The following is a 19,894-nucleotide window of genomic DNA, read 5'->3' as shown; positions in this document are numbered from 1 at the left end:
GCAGAAAAAAGAATGCTGTTGTCTGCATCACCATAGGGAGGAGGTTTAGAGGAGAGTGAGTGTCTGTGTGAGAAAATAACATGTCACACAGAGCGTGTGTGTGTGTGTAAGAGAGAGCAAGCAAGCATGTTTGCATGTGTGAGAGACGCTTTGTGGACCCAAGGAGGAGTCTGCTTCTGTCTGCACAGTTTGAGAGAGCAGCTGTGTATGTAAGAGATCATGTGTGTGAGCATGTATGAGTAAGCGATTGTGTGCATGAGAAAGAGAGAACTAATCCATGACAATCTCAGGGTGAACTGGAAATCAAAAGGTTCCCAGGTATGGAGTGCAGGGATTTTTTAAAATCCTTATATTAAGTATTGGATGTTACATGATCTGTCTGCTGTTTCTAAATATTTCATTGATGATTGGGAAATTTTTAAAAGTTTGTATATAAGTTTATAATTATTGGATGACTTTCTGTTCAGCTGGTTTTGAAATATTCCTTTTATTATGATTTATATTTGATTTTGTTTGTTTTCTGAGGGAAAGGTGATGATTCTTTTTTCCATTGTTGCACTGGAAACAGAGTCTGACTTGTTGCAATTTCCAATTCAGTTTTTGTCTGCACATTTCTGTTTATATATTATGGTCTCTTTATTCAGTATTTTATGCGGGTCTGCCTGTGTTCTACATGGTGAGGTATTCTGATAATGTGTAGTTTCTGTATAGGGATCTATAACAGCTTGACTTGTTCTGTTTTCCTAATAGAAAGTGTATTAGTATTTTAGGACCTAGTGTAATATTGGCAGCATTGCTTTTCATAAGTAGGGTTATTTCTGTTTGAGTGCTGGCAGTTAGTGCTGTTTTAAATGCAATACTGTAACCCAAAGACTATATTTAAGTGGCTATGTGCTGTGCTTCGGTCCCTCAGCCAACTGTGAGAGCACCTTAAGAAATCAGCGAAGGATATGATGATTGATGCACTCATAATAGTTCCATAAGATTGGGAAAAATGAGCAATGAATCCAAAGCACACACAATTAATGGAGAGTCGAATATTCAAAAGCCATTAGATAACTCACAAGTTGAGACTTTTGTGATGGGGTTTGGGAACAAGGCTGGAATGCCTGCAACTGTTTTTTTGTTTGTTTGTTTTATAACCATAGGGAGGATGTTTTGAGGAGAGCATGAGTGTCTGTGTGAGAAAATAGCGTGTGTGAGAGAGCGAGCGTATGTGAGTATGAGAGAGCAAGCAAGCATGTTTGCATGTATGAGATCTTTTGAAAATATCCAGTTAAATAGCTGGTTATCTGTTCATACAATACTGGATAACTTTAGGCCAAATTGGCCATATTGAAATGATGGCCGATTTAGGGTTAAAGTTACCCAGCTACATGTAGCAAGATAACTTTAGGATAATATATTCAGTAGGATGTTTATGCCACTAAAAATATGGGACAAGTTATCCGGAGTATTTCACTACTAACCGCCTTACTGAACATTACCCCTAAAATGCATACATCTATGCAGATTATGCTTCATCATTCCTATCGTGTTTCAAGTTAATTCGTGAATGCATCACTCATCACTGATGGCCCTGTTACTTCTGTTGACCATTGGTAGATTGTTCGTTGCCACTGTCCTGGAGATGCTAGAATAGGAGGAACAGATGAATGGAGAGGGGTGTCAAGTTCAGGGGCAGTGGTGGCAAATTTGTGATAATCTATGCAAATGATCAGTTCAGGTCCCTCCCCCCCCCCCCCCCCCCCCCAAAGTTTCCAAGTATCCAGTCCTGGTCTGTGGAAGAGACTGCACCTTGAATACTGTGTAGAATTCTGGTCTCCGCATCTCAAAAAAGATATAGTTGCGATGGAGAAGGGCGACCAAAATGATAAGGGGAATGGAACAACTCCCCTATGAGGAAAGACTAAAGAGGTTAGGACTTTTCAGCTTGGAGAAGAGACGGCTGAGGGGGGGATATGATAGAGGTGTTTAAAATCATGAGAGGTCTAGAACAGGTAGATGTGAATCGGTTATTTACTCTTTCAGATAATAGACTAGGGGGCACGCCATGAAGTTAGCATGTGGCACATTTAAAACTAATCTGAGAAAGTTTTTTTCACTCAACGCATAATTAAACTCTGGAATTTGTTGCCAGAGGATGTGGTTAGTGCAGTTAGTATAGCTGTGTTTAAAAAAGGATTGGATAAGTTCTTGGAGGAGAAGTCCATTACCTGCTATTAATTAAGTTGACTTAGAAAATAGCCACTGCTATTACTAGCAACAGTAACATGGAATAGACTTAGTTTTTGGATACTTGCCAGGTTCTTATGGCCTGGATTAGCCACTGTTAGAAACAGGATGCTGGGCTTAATGGACCCTTGGTCTGACCCAGTATGGCATGTTCTTATGTTCTAGTGGGGGTTAGAGAGAAGCTATGGTCCATGTCTGTATCGTTGAAGGTCCTAGCAATGCTCCTGATGTCCAGTGAGAAAAGTGAGGTGCCTGCATGATGTGTTGGAGCAGGCAGGCCTTGGTGATGGCTTCTCCCTTTTTACTGCATCCATGGTTGGAGATTGGGATCCCAGGACTGGTGCGAAGGAGTCTGGATACAGCACCTGATGGTGCTGTATCCAGACCACATGTGGAAGCCTCTGTAGGCAGATAGGCTAATGTTGCTTTGTTGAAGGTTGAGAATGTACTTTTGGCACTGGTGGAAAAAACTGCCTTTTTGCAGCAGCCTCACACAGGCAAGGAGACCTCACTGCAACGTTGTCTCCAGATAGAAGTTTTTAGATGCCTTAGGAGGATGGGGGTCTTCTCTTCAGATTTTGTGCTGCTGATACATAAGACCAGCAGGATATATCAGCATCACAATCCCACCCTCCTCCCTTTAAAGTTGAAGATTAGCTTGCTATAAGACTGAGGGAAAACTTAGCAGCCTGCTGTAAGAGAAGATCTGCACATGCTCAAACGCCTAGCTTTTTCTGAGCTCTGAAAGCTTTTTATCTGTCTTATTATCAAACATCATGCTTACTTATGTTTTTGATTTGTCCGGCTGTCTTCAGAGAACATATTTTACAGTTAAGCAGCTTAGCTCTCTGGGTTCCAGTCAAAGTGCTGACATCAATTAAATATAGCAAATCATCCTATAATTCAGTTATCTGTTTAATTGTTTGTGATAGCACTCTTGAGTGAGTACCAGATGTTCACTATAAAACTAAAGTGAAATACATTTATCTGTGTATGTAAGACACATTCTTACACAAGTCAGAAAAATATTTCATAGGGTAGGAGTCACATTGATATCTTCAACATTGATTATCTTGCTTTTATGTTCCTACATGCTGTTCATTAAATGGGCTGTTAAAACAGAGTCAAATTATTGCTTTCTCTCTTCTCTGTGATTCAAGGATATTTGTTTCTCTGATGAGCCACAATTCTCCCTTATTGTTTGAATATGAACAGATGAGGGTCTTTCTTCAGAAAAATTTCCTGATTAAAGGTAGATAGTTAAAGTGAACTGTAACGGGGGAAAGGGCATCTTTGGACCTGTTGAGATTGTAGCCCGAGACCTTTTTGTTACCCTAGAAAGATCACCTTTCCTTGAAATGACAGGTAGGTGGCAGCCTAAATCCTGCTATGCTTTGCAGCTAGGACTAAACAGTTAACTTCCCCTATATCCGAATTGAGGCTTGCAATGCATATTCCCCCAGTTTCTACCAGGTGGTATAATGTTGCTGCATTCTGATTATTGGTCAAGAAGCCAATGCCCTGGAAATTCATTGGTTGTATTGTACCAGATGCAGAGTGACTTTTGCCAGAATTCTCATTCTTGACTGCGAGTGGAGAGATCCAGATCTGTGTCTAGGCCCTGTTCCAGCTCTTCTTATCCTTTTGTGGATAGTCTCTCTTGAACCTCCATCAACACTGGATAACTTCGGTGAAACTTGTCTAGTTAGCATTAACTGTATGAATCCTTGTTTTATTTTATTTTATTTATTTATTTAAGTTTTTTCTATACCGGCATTCGTGAAAGGTATCACATCATGACGGTTTACAATAAACAGGGGGGTGTAATAATAGGTTACAATAAAAGAACAAGTAACAGGTGCTAAGCGAAAACAATTGCAGTTACAATAAAATAGGTTTATCAGTTGCTGTTTGCAGATTAAATCTTTTTTCTGTTAATTATTATTATTAGTTAAACTTTTTAGTTATCTTTCTCCAGTGACTGATGGACAAGCAGGTGTGAGGCTGCCAGTGTAGAGGCATGTACACAAGTACAGGCAAACTTGGGCAGTGCTTGGCAGGATCCTCAAAGTATCCATAAGATTAACCCTGAGTGGGTGTTAGGGCCAGCACTATAAAGTGACAGTGTGGTTGCCATGTTAGTCCATTTAGTTCAATAAAGAGAGATCCTCTCTAACTTGCTTGACCTGTTACCTGTTTGTCTCTGATTTAATACATTTGTGAATGGTTTTCAGACTTATACTCATCAGGTTAGTGCAAATTTAGTTGCTGAATGTACAGGTCAGTTGTAGATTGGATTGCATTATCACTGTGTGTTTTATTACTGTATGATTTATTACCCACCTGTTTGAATATAGGTACAGTATCATGGCTATGTAGGCAACAATGCATTAGCAATGAATAAGCAAACAAACGACTGGGTATGCTATTCATGATTTAAAAAAAAAAAAAAAAAAAAAAGATGGGGGGGGGGAAATACAGCACCTACATATTTCCATTTTGTCCTGGTTCTCAGATATGCTACAGAGAGTCAGGTATGCATCTAGGGGAGGAGTACGGGAAATTAAAGAGCTGAGCGACTCTAAGTTCAACTCTTGTTGGGATGCCTGTTTATTGGCTGCTTATGGCCTGGCAGAGAAGTAAAACTTTCACATGCTACTTGGATTTGTTTGTCCTGGATTTTGTAAAGCTTTTCTGGGAGAGAGTTCCAGAAAGTGCGGTCATCTCTGTGAAGGCCTGTTAATTGTTGGTTCTTTATATTTTATTGATGGCAAGATTATGGAGGATCCTGGCTGGAGTATAGTGAAATAACCAATCTTTCAGGTACTTTGGACCTTTTCCTCTCATGGCCTTGGAAGTTAGGGTTTTGAATTTAGTCCTGTAGATTACTGATAGCCAGTGAAATTTGTGTAGAATGAGAGTTGTGTGGCCCATCTCTTGTAGCTTTCTAGCATTCAGGTTGTAGCATTCTGAATAAGGTCCAGGGGTAACTGGGAAATTATAAAACTATAAGCCTAATGTCCCTACCAAGTAAGATGATGGAGACAATTATCAAGAACAAAATCATTAAACACAAAGAAGGAAATGGTATAATTTGGAGTAGCCATGATGGATTTTGGGAAGGCAAGTCTTGTTGCACAAATTTGTTAGAGTTTTTTGAAATTGTAACTAGCTATATAGATGCTGGTGAACTGATTGACAGTGTATTTAAAAAGACATGTGACAAAGTACTGCATGAGAGATTATTCAGGAAACTAAATGATAAGCAATAGAATAAGGGGCAACATATGTTCAAGGGTCAGGAACTGGTTAAAGGAAAGCACACACAGTGGGACTGAGACTGGTTTTCAGATTGGAGGGAGTATCTAATAGAGTGCCCCAAGGGTCAGTATTAGGCCTGGTACTATTCAGTTTGTCTGTTTTTATTTATTTGTATTTATTACCCACATTTTTTAATAAAAAAATTCACACAAGGTGAGGAACATAAAGTAAAGTGGCAACATACATTCCAGGATTATTTGCTGCTTGACATAGATTAAAGACCTATTAGCAATACTGAGTATTTTGCAAACGCACTTAGGTGAAGTAAGAAATCACGCAATGTCAGTAGCAGGACCAATTATGTGGAACAAAATGCCAGACTAGCTATACATACAAGCTGATACAAAACCCTTCAAGAAAGCATTAAAAATGTGGTTATTTAAACTAGCTTTCGAGGAAGCAATTTAGCAAGAGAAACTGAGTAATGTCTGAGTTTGAATTCTTCCAGGTTACCTTTGTATTTTGTACTGTGTTGATTGTTTTAAAATATTATTTCTCACAGGACATACAGGATGGTAATCCTCACATAGGAGGGTGACATCATAGGATGGAGCCCAATCACGGAACACTTTTGTCAGTTTCTAGAATTTTGACTGGCACCTACTGGGCATGCCCAGCATGGCACTAAACCTGCAGCCAGCAGGGGTCCCTCTTCAGTCTTCTTTTTTCCGCACAGCAGTAGCCACGCATGTTAAGGAGCTCCACAGAGATTCCTGACAGGAATTTTCCTCACGGAATTACTAAAAACTTTCATACCCCACAGGGGTCCCTCCTTTGAATTTTTGACTCCACGGTACTCCAGTAAGTATTTTACCCGGTTTCGATAGATTCCTGTCGAGTTTGGCCCTCGCGGGCTACTGGCCGTCGACCGTACCGTGGCTAAATTTTTCAAGGGCCATGGCGTCTGGGTTCCATCAGTGCCCGGACTGTGCTCGCACCATGTCCATTACAGATCCGATTAAATCTGTGTAATGTGTCTCGGGTGCAAGCATGATGTCCTGACTTGCACCATATGTGCCTTAATGACACCAAAAGGTCGCAAGGCCATAATAAAGAAAATGGAACTTCTCTTCCGTTCTCAAACTCCGCCGTCGATTGCATCGACGTCGTCAGAACCGGCACCGTCAACTTCGCGCCAGTATCGACCTCCGGCCGGTGACCGTCCGGCATCAACGACTTCTCGGCCTATAACACCCTCTATTCCCCCTCAGGACCGTGGGTATCGTAGAGATAAACATCGCTGCTGGCATCGAAAGTCTCGGGCCATCAAGGGAGCGAAACCATCGACCTCTCCATCGTCCAAGCCGCCGTCAAAGAAACCTCATCCAGAAAAGGCACCGACCTTTTCGGCGACCGGGTCATAGAGGCAACCCTCACCCACCCGACAGGGTATCGGGAGCCACGACTGTGCCTTTAACGGTGGTCCCTCCGGCTATGCCTCTGCCTCCTCCTTCTGTTCCGGAGCTGGGGCTGCTTGCTCCAGGTGTCTGAGAAGAATTGGACCGGATGGTTCAGGAGGCCATCGACAAGGCGATGCATCGACTCCAAGTTCCTCCAGCACCAGTACCGATTGTGGAACCGACCACCGACCCGATTCCAGCAGCGTTGGCACCGCTGCTCTCCAGGATGGAAGCGCTCATGGCCGCTTTTCCACCGATGGACCCTGGGTCACCGATGGCTCCGGTGCCCTCCCCGCTTACTTTGTCATCGGGAGGAGAAACACTGTTCCGCATCCCTCCATCGGGAGTTCTGCCGATGCCTCAGCCATCGATGCCAATACGTCTGTCAGCACCACTGAGCCATCAATCGATGCCTTCATCAGTGCCTCCAGTTATTCCTTCGAGTCCTTCGGAGCCTAGACCAGGACCTTCAGGGATCCCACTACCCCATCCTCCTCTAGTCCCTAGAGGAGCAAGTGCTGATCCCTATGATACCCGGACTGATGATTCTTCACCAGACACCAATGATTTGCCTTCACCACCTTCACCTACTGAAAGCAGAAAGCGTTCTCCTCCAGAGGACCTCTCCTTTATAAATTTTGTGAAGGAGATGTCTGAATTGGTTCCCTTCAAATTACAGATGGAACAGGACGATAGGCATCAAATGATGGAGTTGCTACAATTCCTGGATACTCCCAAGGAAATAACCTCCATCCCTATCCACCAGGTTCTTCTGGATCTCCTCAAAAAGAACTGGGAACATCCTGGCTCTGTTGCTCCAGTCAACAGGAAAGCTGACACCACCTATCTCGTACAGTCAGCTCCAGGCTTTCACAAACCTCAATTGTATCACCAATCTGTGGTTGTAGATCCTGCCCAGAAAAAAGCAAGTAGATCAAAACCTCACTTTTCCTTTCCCCCAGGCAAGGAACAGAAATGTCTAGATGCCATTGGTCGCCGTGTCTTCCAGGGATCAATGCTCATCTCCAGAATTGCCTCTTATCAGCTGTATATGACCCAATATAATAGGGTCTTATTTAAGCAGATACAAGATTTGACAGACTCCCTACCTCAGCAATTTCAAGATCAACTCCAAACCCTAGTAAACAAGGGTTTTGAGGCAGGCAAGCATGAGATCAGATCATCTTACGATATCTTTGACACTGCTACCAGGGTGTCTGCAGCTGCTATCTTGGCAAGACAGTGGGCCTGGCTCAAGTCTTCCGACCTTCGCCCTGAAGTATAAGACAGATTATCCGACCTGCCTTGTGTAGGAGATGATCTGTTTGGCGAGCAGATTCAACGAACAGTGGCGGAACTTAAGGACCATCATGAGACCCTAAGACAGCTCTCTCTGATGCCTTCTGAGTACTCATCAAAACAGCCCTTCCGAAAGGACTCTAAGAAGTCATTCTTCCGCCCGAAGAAATCCTACCCGCCACCAGCTAGAACCCGTTCTACGAAACAGTTTCAAAAAACCCAGTCTCGTCAGATACGAAAACAAAAACTGCAAGCAGCTCCTCAACTGGGTCCTGCTTCCAGTTTTTGACTCCTGCATAGAGAGCAGCAGCCAGCTTCCATTGCCCCACATACCAGTGGGAGGTCGATTGTGCCATTTCAACATGTGGCACTCGATCACCTCAGACCAGTGGGTCCTGGCGATAATTGCTCAGGGTTATCATCTGAACTTTCTCTCCATTCCACCGGACTCCCCACCTCTACCAACGTGGAGAACATCCAATCACTCCATCCTTCTGGAACAGGTCATCTCCCTCCTCCTCTGGTCCAAGGCAATAGAAACAGTACCCTACTCTCAGCACGGCCTAGGGTTCTATTCCCGGTACTTTCTAATCCCCAAAAAATCGGCAGGTGTTCGTCCAATTCTGGACCTACGTGCCCTCAACAAGTACCTCCAGCGAGAGAAGTTCAAAATGGTAACCTTGGGCTCTCTTCTTCCTCTTCTACAAAGAGGAGACTGGCTCTGCTCTCTAGACCTCCAGGACGCATACACTCATATTGCGATACTTCCATCCCATCGCAAATACCTGAGGTTTCTAGTAGGCCCCAAGCACTATCAGTACCGAATGTTTCCATTCGGCCTCGCGTCTGAGCCACAAGTCTTCACAAAATGCCTTGTCGTAGTTGCAGCCTTCCTCAGGACTCAAGGTGTTCACGTCTACCCCATCTAGATGATTGGTTAATTAGGGCTCCTAATTAACCTGCTCTGTCGTCCCTACATCTTACCTTACACACTCTAATTTCGCTCGGATATCTCGTCAACTATGACAAATCCTACTTAGTCCCATCTCAAACCTTATCGTTCATTGGGGCAGACTTGGAAACCTTGCAGGCAAAGGCTTTTCTGCCTCGACAGCGAGCTCTCACTCTCGTGTCTCTTGCACATCAGCTGCAGTCTCAGCACTCCACGACTGCACACCACTTTCTCATCCTCCTGGGACACATAGCGTCCTCAGTTCAGGTCACCCCAATGGCCCACTTGGCCATGAGAGTCATGCAGTGGACTCTAAGTTCACAATGGACTCAATCTATTCAGCCCCTGTCGACCATTGTCCATGATACCGACTCACTCCATCAGTCTCTCGCCTGGTGGAGAAATCAGATCAATCTCCTCCAGGGCTTGCCCTTCCAGGCTCCAGACCCTCAAATAACTCTCACCACCGATGCTTCCAACCTCAGCTGGGGAGCCCAAGTGGCCGATCTGCAGACACAAGGTTCTTGGTCTCCAGAGGAAGCCAAACACCAAATAAATTTCCTGGAGCTTCGAGCAATCAGATATGCTCTCCGGGTATTTCAGGATCGCCTTTCCAATCAAGTCATCCTGATCCAGACGGACAACCAGGTGGCCATGTGGTACATCAACAAACAGGGAGGGATGGGCTCCTACCTTCTGTGTCAGGAAGCTGCACAGATATGGGCGGAGGCCCTCTCCCACTCGATGTACCTCAGGGCCACCTACTTGCCGGGAGTGGACAATGTGTTGGCAGACAAGCTGAGTCGCACCTTTCAACCGCACAAGTGGTCTCTCAACCCCTCAGTAGTGAACTCGAACTTCCAACAATGGGGTTATCTTCAAATAGACCTCTTTGCGTCACCTCAAAATTGCAAAGTAGACAACTTCTGCTCCCTCACTCGCAGTCAACACTATCAGCCAAGAGACGCGTTCTCCCTCTCATGGACAACCAGTCTCCTATATGCATTCCCTCCACTTCCACTTCTCTCGAAGACTCTTGTGAAGTTACGTCAGGACAAGGGAACCATGATTCTGATAGCACCTCACTGGCCGCGCCAAGTGTGGTTTCCAGTACTTCAGGATCTCTCCCTTCACAGGCACATTCCCTTGGGAAAGGACCCACTTCTAATCACTCAGAACGGCGGGTGCTTAAGCCACCCCAGTCTTCAAGCTTTGTCCCTGAAGGCATGGTGTTGAAAGGTTAATTCTTCAACCACTTAACCTTTCAGAGTCAGTTTCCCGTGTCCTGATTTTCGTGGAAGGCTTCCACGAGAAAGTCTTACCTATACAAATGGAACAGGTTTAAGTCATGGTGTTCTTCTCAATCCCTTGATCCCTTTACCTGTTCCACCACAGTTTCTAGACTATCTCTGGCACTTGTCAGTCAGGTCTAAAAACTTCCTCCATCAGAATGCATGTCGGTGCGGTGGCCGCCTTCCATAAAGGTGTCGCGGATGTTCCTATTTCAGTACAACACCTCGTAACACGTTTTCTGAAAGGTTTGTTTCACCTCAAGCCTCCACTATGCCCTCCGGCCCCTTCCTGGGACCTCAATCTGGTTTTAGGTCGGCTCATGAAACCACCATTCGAGCCTCTCCAATCCTGTGATCTTCGCTATCTCACATGGAAAGTGATTTTTCTTTTGGCAATTACATCTGCTCGCAGAGTTAGTGAGTTACAGGCCCTAGTTACCTATCCGCTTTACACTAAACTTCTGCAGGACGGGCAGTCCTCCACACTCACCCTAAATTCTTACCTAAGGTAGTATCGGAGTTTCACATTAATCAATCCATTATACTACCTACCTTCTTTCCCAGGCCTCACTCCAATCCAGGAGAACAGGCTCTGCATATCCATGACTGCAAACGGGCTCTAGCCTTCTATCTAGACCGTACAGCTGCCCACAGGAAAAGCACTCAATTGTTTGTCTCTTTCCATTCCAGCAAATTGGGGCAGCCTGTGGGTAAGCAGAAGCGGGCATTCCACTTCAAGACCGTGTTCAGGCACACTCTGTGAGGGCCATGGCGACTTCAGTAGCACACCTACGCTCGATGCCGCTTCCTGACATTTGCAGGGCTGCTACTTGGAGTTCTCTCCATACCCTTACAGCCCATTATTGCTTAGACAAGGCCGGAAGACAAGATTCCAACTTCGGCCAGTCTGTTTTGCGAAACCTTTGTACAACTTGATGTACCAACACCCAACCGCCTGCCCGTTAAGGATCAGGATGCCCTCTACCAAATTCCTCCCCAATACTTGTGCCTATTGCACATCTTGGGTAGATTTGGTGAATTTCTCAGACATCCTCAGCTCGGTACTCGCCCATATGTGAGGACTACCATCCTGCTTGTTCTTTGAGAAAGCGAATGTTTCTTACCTGTAAACCGACAGCAGGATGTTAGTCCTCATGAAAGCCACCCGTCGCCCCGCGGTGTTGGGTTCGTTACGTTTTCTTTTTTTTTTTTTTCTGCACTTCCTGTAGCTTTAAACAAGACTGAAGAGGGACCCCTGCTGGTTTAAGGTTTAGTGTCATGCTGAGCATGCCCAGTAGGTGCCAGTCAAAGTTCTAGAAACTTTGACAAAAGTGTTCCGTGATTGGGCTCCATCCTGTGATGTCACCCCCATATGTGAGGACTAACATCCTGCTGCCCTGTGAGAACACATGTTACAGGTAAGCAACATTTGCTATATGTTTTTATTTATGAGCCACTGCAATCGCTGGAGTAGCAGTTGATATATGATTTTAAATAAATAAGGTGCACAACATCGACTAATCTTTAAATCTGTTATTGCTTACTTTAGATAAATACACAATAATCTTAATAATCGAACTACACTAGCTTCTCAAACCAAATGCTGTGTGTTAGCATTTTCAGGCACTCAAGGTGGTGCACCAGCAGTTTATCGCAGTTTTTTCAATGCATGATTCCAAAGATGGAGAATTTGGCATTAAAGGCCTGGTGGAAAAGCCAAGCTTTTGCTTGCCTCTCAAAATTGGAATAGTCATTTATTTGGCGGAGCTCTTCCAGGAGTGAGTTTATGCTGTTCCTGAGAAGGATCATTGTCTAGTATCTATTTGTATATTATTGTTTTCACTATACGTTGCTTGACGATCAATAAAAATCTTTACTTTAAAACAAAACAAACACGAGTGAGGGTTGTAAAATTTATGGATAATACAAAACTATGTAGAGTAATTAAAACTCAGGCTAATTGTGTAAAACTGCAAGAGGATATAGAAATTTTGGGAACTTGGACATCCAAATGGCGAATGGAATTTAATGCAGACAAGTGCAAAGTGATGCTAACTACCAGGACATGTTCTTGGGGGTCTACTCTGGGGAAACTGCTATCAAGAGAGAGACTTGGAAGTATTATGGATGACATACTGAAGCCATCAGCACAGTGTGCAACAGTGGCCAGTAAAGCCAACATACGTTAGAGATGATTTGGAAAGGTGTTGATGACAAATCCAAAGATATCATAACTCTGTATAAAGCTCTGGTGCAACCACACCTAAAGTACTGTGTCGTTCAGATTGTCCCATCTCAAAAAGGACAAGATGAAGCATAAGATGAACAAGCAGAATGGTAAGAGGATTTGGGCATTTCTCATATGAAGAAAGGGAGAAAAAGTTGTACTTTTCAACTTGGAAAAGAGAAGATTGCATGGTGACATGGTAAAAGTCTACAAGATCATAAGTGGAAAAGAAGAAACCACTAGAAAGCAATTGTTTACCCTGTCCAAAAATATTAGGATGAAGGGAGCATCAAATCAAACTATTGTTAGCAGTTTCAAGACTAACACAAGAAAATATTTCTTTAGTTAACAGTTAATTAAATTGTGGCATCTGCTGCTACCAGATGTAGTCACAGCAAGCAGTGTAACAGGATTTAAGAAGGTCTGGATGCATACCTGAAAGAAAAGGACATAAACAATATTAAGGTTTGGATAGATGCCAAGTTGCTTCATGCTATTGTATATCTACAGTGAGTACGTAGATGAACTCTCATTTTCATGTGCTGGGTATTAGTGACTGGTGCCACTGTCAGCCAGATTACTGGGCTAGATTAAGCCCTCCATCTTGGTGTGGCCACCTCCGCCTCACTTCCAAAGTCACACATACCATAAACCTTTCTATACTTCCACATGTACCCACATATACCCTACCTATGACCTCCTCTGTTATATACACAAGAGGGAGGAGGAATAGCCTAGTGGGCTATGAACCAGAAGACCAGGGTTCGAGTCCTGCTGTCGCTCCTTGTGACCTTGGGCAAGTCACTTTACCCTCCATTGCCTCAGGTACAACAACTTAGATTGTAGGGAAATACCTACCGTACCTGAATGTAAACCGATGTGATATCTAAGATCTAATGTCGGTATACAAAAATAATAAATAAATGATGTGGCTTTGCAATTCCCTCACTCCCTTAGGAAAGCACACCTGCCTCAACCATACCCTCCCACCCATTACCTACAAATATCCCACACCGCCCTTACGCACATACATTACCCAAAACCACCCAAGCACAAACCTACACATCCCATCTTATTACCTCACACACACACACACACACACACCCCTCACAAATGCAATGACTACTTAGACACAGCCATCCCCTCAAGCCACCCCCAACCTATGCAACCCCCTACCCACCCACATCTATCACTCCTGACACATTCTCCTACATGCAACCCTTCTCCAAATCTGCTGGAAGGCATTCCCAAAGCCATGCCTTTGAATGCTTTCCCTATTTGTTTGATATTTGTATGCTATCTTCTCTTAAAGGACAGAATATCAATTTCATTTATTTCTCAAGTGAATAAACTCTTTCTCCATTGCTGCTTTTGTTTTGTAGTTTTAAACATGTTTTTCAGTCCATCTGTGACACCTTTTTATTGGACTAACAGTGTATCACTACAGTTTACTTGACTCTTAATTCCACCTATTCAAGTGGATTAATACAGCAGCCACAATTCCTTTCTCAGTCCACAAGTTTTTTGCCGATACATTAGATCACTCTTGCTTGTATAAAACTTACAAGATGGGTAAACACGCATCACATGCTATAAGAGTAGAGTGTGAGTATGGGCAAGTTAACAATGTGATGATGTCTATTAAATCAACTTCACAGGAAGATGAAGCTCAAGAAAATAAAAACAAGATGGAGTCTGTTAAGAATGAACTGGCACGATCCAGAGATAAAATGGATGAATGGAAAAATTTGGTATTAAAAGCTGAACAGAAGTATGATGAAATTAAAATGAAAATCAACATGGTGGCAGAGGAAGCAGATCCAGTGAAGGTACACTCATGAATGTTTTCAACTAAAAACAAAATAAGACATGCCACATGTCTATATTTGAAAAATGCAATTAGCTGTAACTTAGCTTTTATTTTATCATTTGTTTTATGTTCTGTTCATTTCTGTAAGTATTTTAAGGAAGATTTTTGCAGCATATGAGGGCTGTCAAAAATACTTTGATTTCAGTAATTTATGGGACTGGTACCTTGTTGGTCTGTTATGGGAGAAGAAGGAAGCATAGATTACCAATAGCTCAAACAAAAATGTCATTTCAGAATGGAGGGAATATTTTCAGAAGAAGAGACAGTTTCTAATATAAAATGTTATCCATAATGTGCTAGGTGTGAGGAATTTATTCTTGGTGTCTGAAGGCTCCATTAGATGTTAGTAGTTCTAAATAACCTAGGGCTGTATTTGTTGCTATAAGTCTGTGTTCACTGAAGCCTCAACTTGGATCTATCTGCCTGCTTCTCAGATAAGAGAGAAATTTCTTTAAACTGCTATGCTCTTAATTCTCACCAAAACTTTTCTCAGTTGTCTTCATATCTAGCCCACCTCAATTGCTACAGCACTTGAGGCAGTCTATGAAAAACTACTCTGTGCTGCTTAGTTCCCACGTACCCATTTCCCTGCTTTTCTTATGTTTAGTTTGAGGCAAAGATTTAATTAAGTAAATAGTACTAGCAAACCCAGAAGTTAATCAAGATCTTTCTCATGCTCATTTTTCTTAAATTCTTGACTGGGTATTGGTGTTTCAAGTTTTTGAAAATATGTTTAATGCCGCCCCCCCCCCCCCCCCCCCAAATCAATCTGACTCTAAAATAAATCAGGGTGCTGCTGTGTTGGTATTAGTGGGATCCTATGTATGTATGTAAAGAAATTCATTCTGGGATAAAAGAGTAATGAAGCACAGAGCAGCAATTCAGTTCTACCACTGCTGTTAGGGGCTGCTTTGTGCTTCAACAAATGAATAGGGGTAACCCATGTGGAGTGGCGGTTACAGCGCTGAACAGCATTGGACAGACTGGAATGGACTATTTTGATCTTCATTTACTGTCATGAGCTATGTTACTATGAATAATAGAAGGCTGGACTCATAAAAGGTAATCTTGACAATAAAAAAGGTAGTTGGTTTTTAGAATACAAAAGTGAAAATATAAAATAAAATGTTAAGACAGAGGACAACTTTTGAAGCTTTTCCCATGGAAAAATAGCTGTTAACCTGTGGAAAAAGCCCTGCTCAAAAATGCCTTATTCCCTCCTGTGCACTTATGCATCACATTTTCATCTCCTTCAAAGCAGGTACCCCTGTTCTGTGGCTGGCCTGATTTGGGCTTTGCTGGCACATTGGTAAAAATTGCCCTATAAAAAAGAGGTATATATGGAAGCAAACTCAAGAAACTCATCTTTTGGAAAATTTTGTAGTACAGATGCCTAACTATGTTTTGTTACTTAGCATTTTAAATCTGTCTAGCCCTATAAAAACTGTTATTTTCCATACAGTCTTTTCATTTGAGAATTTTTACATTTATGGGCTTCAAAACTTAAATCCAAATAAAAGACACTACTGTGGCGAAATGAGGATTGAGCCTTTTGAGGTTTTGTATATTGTACTGAGACCATTTTGTTTATCCATTAGGCCGCCTTGTCCTTGCAATCCTGAAACTGACAGGCATGTAGCAGCCTTATTCCTGCTGTGTTCTGCAGTTTCCTGTAGCTAGAACTAAACAGGTTAAGGTGCATGTATAACCACAAGTGAAGCTTGGAATATATTTAACAGATTTTCTATACCGACATTAAAATACACATCATATCGGTTTACATTATAACAGCAGGTAGAAAATACATAGAACGGGGATATATATATACTTCCCTGGTTTCTGCAAGGTGGTGTAATGTTGCAACATCCGTATTGTTGTTGGTCAGGAAGCTGGTGCCTTAGGCTCAGCTCAAAATTTGCCAGAAAATCTGACTTGGTTGGGAGTACAAAGAGATCACATATGTGTCAAGGCCCAGTTCATGTAGACCACCCTTTCCACAGTGAAAATTATCTGGTTACTATTCACTATATAAATCCTGGTTACTTTACTTATTACTGTTTGCAAGTTAAATCTTTTTTTAATGTTCACTTCTTGCACTTTGTTAATAAACTTTTTAGTTAGCTATGTCTGTCCTGGATTGATTCATCATCCTAGTATTTAGTCTCTGGGTGCATTTCTAGGAACTGTGACCTCTAGTTAGTTTTTAGGGACACAGACACCACACTATCAGAGGATAGATTACAGGCAGGGTATTTTCCCAGAGGGAAGCGGGAACCCATTTGGTTGGTGGGAGGTTGCCAATGTAGGAGCATGTAGAAAGTATTTTTTTTTTACTCTGTGCACAGTCAAGTTATGGAATCTGTTGCCAATGGAAAAGTAGTCAAGGAAAAATAGTGAGGTGCGAAAGAAGATTGAACAAGTTCCTGAAGAAAAAGTCCAGAAACAGTTATTAGCCTGGGTGCTTGGGAAAGCCAGTGCTTATCCCTGGGAGTGACATACAAGAAGTAGATCAACTATTGGGGATCTGACAGGTACTTGTCACCTGGACTGGCCCCTGTTGAAGACAGAAGGCTGGGTTCGATGGACCTTGGTCTGACCAAGCATAGTACTTATTATTTTTATTTTATTATATTTAAAAGATTTATTACCCGCCCTTACAGAGTTGTTTTTGGGTTTGTTTTTTTTTTTGGGGGGGGGGGCACCATAAAACATTCACAATATCATTTCTAATACAAATAATTTTTAAAAAGTAACAGAATCTGACAAATTAACAAAATATTCTTCAAAAACTTTTACTAAATCATCAGGATGTCGCAAAAGTTCTTATGCTTTTATGTGTGCAGATACAGGTAGGCCCAAGCAGTGCTCGACTGGACCCTCCAGGTGTTAGCCTTGATTAAATGTTTAGGATAGCACTGAGGCTTTATGTGACAGCTACTTTATAGTTTTTTGTTCATGGTAAGCCTTCCCTACATTTCTGCATTAGTTGCCAAATGTAAAATGTATTGTGCTAATTTTTCTATACTCTAAATTCCTTACAGGATGAGCTGAACAAACTGGACAGGGAAGTTGACAACTGTAAGCGCCATAAAAATCATTATGAAGAAAAACAGAGGGAGCATGTGGAGAAAATAAAAAACAAAAAAAGTGGAATTAACTACCAAGGAAAGGGACTTGGAGGTATTAAATGTTATCACAACTATGTTGGTTACCAAACAGTCATGGTAAATGGTAGACTAAGTTTAAAAAATATACATTCTCACAGGACAAGCAGGATGGTAGTCCTCACATAAGGGTGATATCATCAGGATGGAGCCCAATCACGGAACACTTTTTTTGTCAAAGTTTCCATGGCACCAACCCTGCATTCAGCAGGGGTCCCCCTTCAGTCTTCTTTTTTCCGCGCAGCAGTAGCCACACGGGTTAAGGAGCTCTTCAGAGATTCCTGACAAGAATTTTTCCTCACTGAACTTTATCAAAAAATTTCAAAATTCCCTGTACATACCGGATCAGTCCGGACTCCTGGGTTTTGCCTCCGCACCAGCAGATGGAGACAGAGCAAAACTTGTCAGGCTCTGCATATATACCAGGGTGCTACCCATAGCATGCCAGTATTACTCTGTCTCCAGCAGATGGTACGGGTGCATGGCCCACAGCCTGAATTGGTTTAAAAAAAAATAGTAGTGTTGAGACTTAGGTGATAGTTAGGTTCTTGTAGCACTTCTGTCTCTCATTTAAGTTTTCTTTAAAAAAACCCCCAAAACAGGACTTTTAGGCACAGAGAAGGAAGTTTGCCGATCTGTCCTCCCAGGGGGTTGTCAGGTCCTGAGGGGACCATCCCCCCTGGTTGAGTGGACTGCTGAGGCTAAGGGTCGAGGACCCTGCTTAACTTTCAGCCCAGCTGGGGTGATACCGGGGAGCCTGGCTCACTCACCCCAACCGGGCCGCTTCAGAATTCTGCGAGGGACAGCTCCGAGGTGTAAAAAAAAAATTTTTCTTTATTTTTGCTTCTCGCGGCTGCGTCGGACGGCGGTTCTTAGGGCTTAGTGTGGCAGCGGTTGGTCCCTCTCCCATTTCCCGTCTCTCTCAGAGTGAGTTTTTTTGTCTATTTCGGCATCTGTTGGTGTTAGGGCCGAGCATGCCACGTGGAACAGCCGGCTCAGCCTGTGGCTCCGGCGGCGCGCACCTCTCGAGGGAAGGGCTCTGTTCTGCCTGCATCCCTGGAGGCGAGGGGTCGTCTGGTTTGACTCGGGCGATTGTAAGCCGGCGGACCTTGGCAATCGTGATCGGGGAGGGCGCCTCTGCCCTTCCCAAGCGGCTCCTGAAAATCGCGGGAAATCCCGCCATCTTGGCTCCACTCCCCCGTGGCGCCAATCGCGGCGAACTCCAGGAATTCCCCGCCCTCTCCCCGCAGAGGCCGGTCTCGCGGCCTGGTTCACCGACAGTGGCAGCAAGGGGTGGACAGGGAGATGACACAGACACCGATTCTGAGGGCTCCTGCGGATCATTTTCTTTGGATTTCATCTTGGTGATGCATCAGGCTTTTAAGGCCCACAGAGTGCATAAGCAGCGTTCGCCACAGATGGGAGGCCGTGGACCCCTCCCAAGGGAAGAATTTCATCCAAGGCCGGAGAAGGTAGCGGGGCAGCCCAGAGCAAAGCGCCCTTTTTGCGGGCGCTTCCCCACCGGAACGACATGGATTCCCCCCTTGATTCTACAGATCAGGAAACTCTGGACGACCCTTCCCCACCCCCAAGGGGGGTAGAGGGAGAGGGCACATCGACTCAGGAGGCAAAACGGCAGAGCCAGGCTGCGGAGGGTAATCTGCCTTTTTCGCAGGGATGAGCTGGCGCCTCTTATCCCAGCCATTTTGGGTGATCTGGGGATCGCTGAGCCTCCTGAGGAGTCCCGTTTAGGATCCATGGATCCAGTGTTGCTGGGTCTGAGTGGCTCCCCTGCAACATTTCATTTTTCGGCTACGGACCTCCTCTTCCAGGAATGGGATACACCAGATTTGGGCCTGAAGGTCACAAAGGCTATGGATAAGCTCTATCCCTTGCCTGAGGAGGCGCTGGAGATCCTTCGGGTGCCGAAGGTGGACACTGCGGTGTTAGCGGTAACAAAGAGGACTACTATCCCAGTCACGGGGACCATGGCGCTGAAAGATCTTCAGGATCGAAATTGGAGATACAGCTCAAAAAGATTTTTGAAGTGTCCGCCCTGGGGGCTTGGGCTGCGATTTGCAGTAATTTCGCGTTACGGGCTGGCCTCCATTGGGTACAACAGCTCCTCGCGAAC

At 43.7% G+C, this 19,894-nt stretch overlaps 1 protein-coding gene across 1 annotated transcript in view; it reads left to right on the top strand.

The window, feature by feature from the left end:
* SMC6 (structural maintenance of chromosomes 6) overlaps window positions 1–19,894 on the top strand; it is a 317,112-nt gene that overhangs the window by 167,270 nt on the left and 129,948 nt on the right. Inside the window, 3 exon segments of the mRNA XM_029595951.1 lie at window positions 14,385–14,555; window positions 17,638–17,745; window positions 17,747–17,776. Coding sequence (XP_029451811.1) covers window positions 14,385–14,555; window positions 17,638–17,745; window positions 17,747–17,776 — 309 coding nt within the window.

This window comes from Rhinatrema bivittatum, chromosome 3 (genome assembly GCF_901001135.1).
Source record: "Rhinatrema bivittatum chromosome 3, aRhiBiv1.1, whole genome shotgun sequence".
Lineage (NCBI taxonomy): Eukaryota > Metazoa > Chordata > Amphibia > Gymnophiona > Rhinatrematidae > Rhinatrema > Rhinatrema bivittatum.
This window is presented reverse-complemented; position numbering and strand designations above follow the sequence as displayed.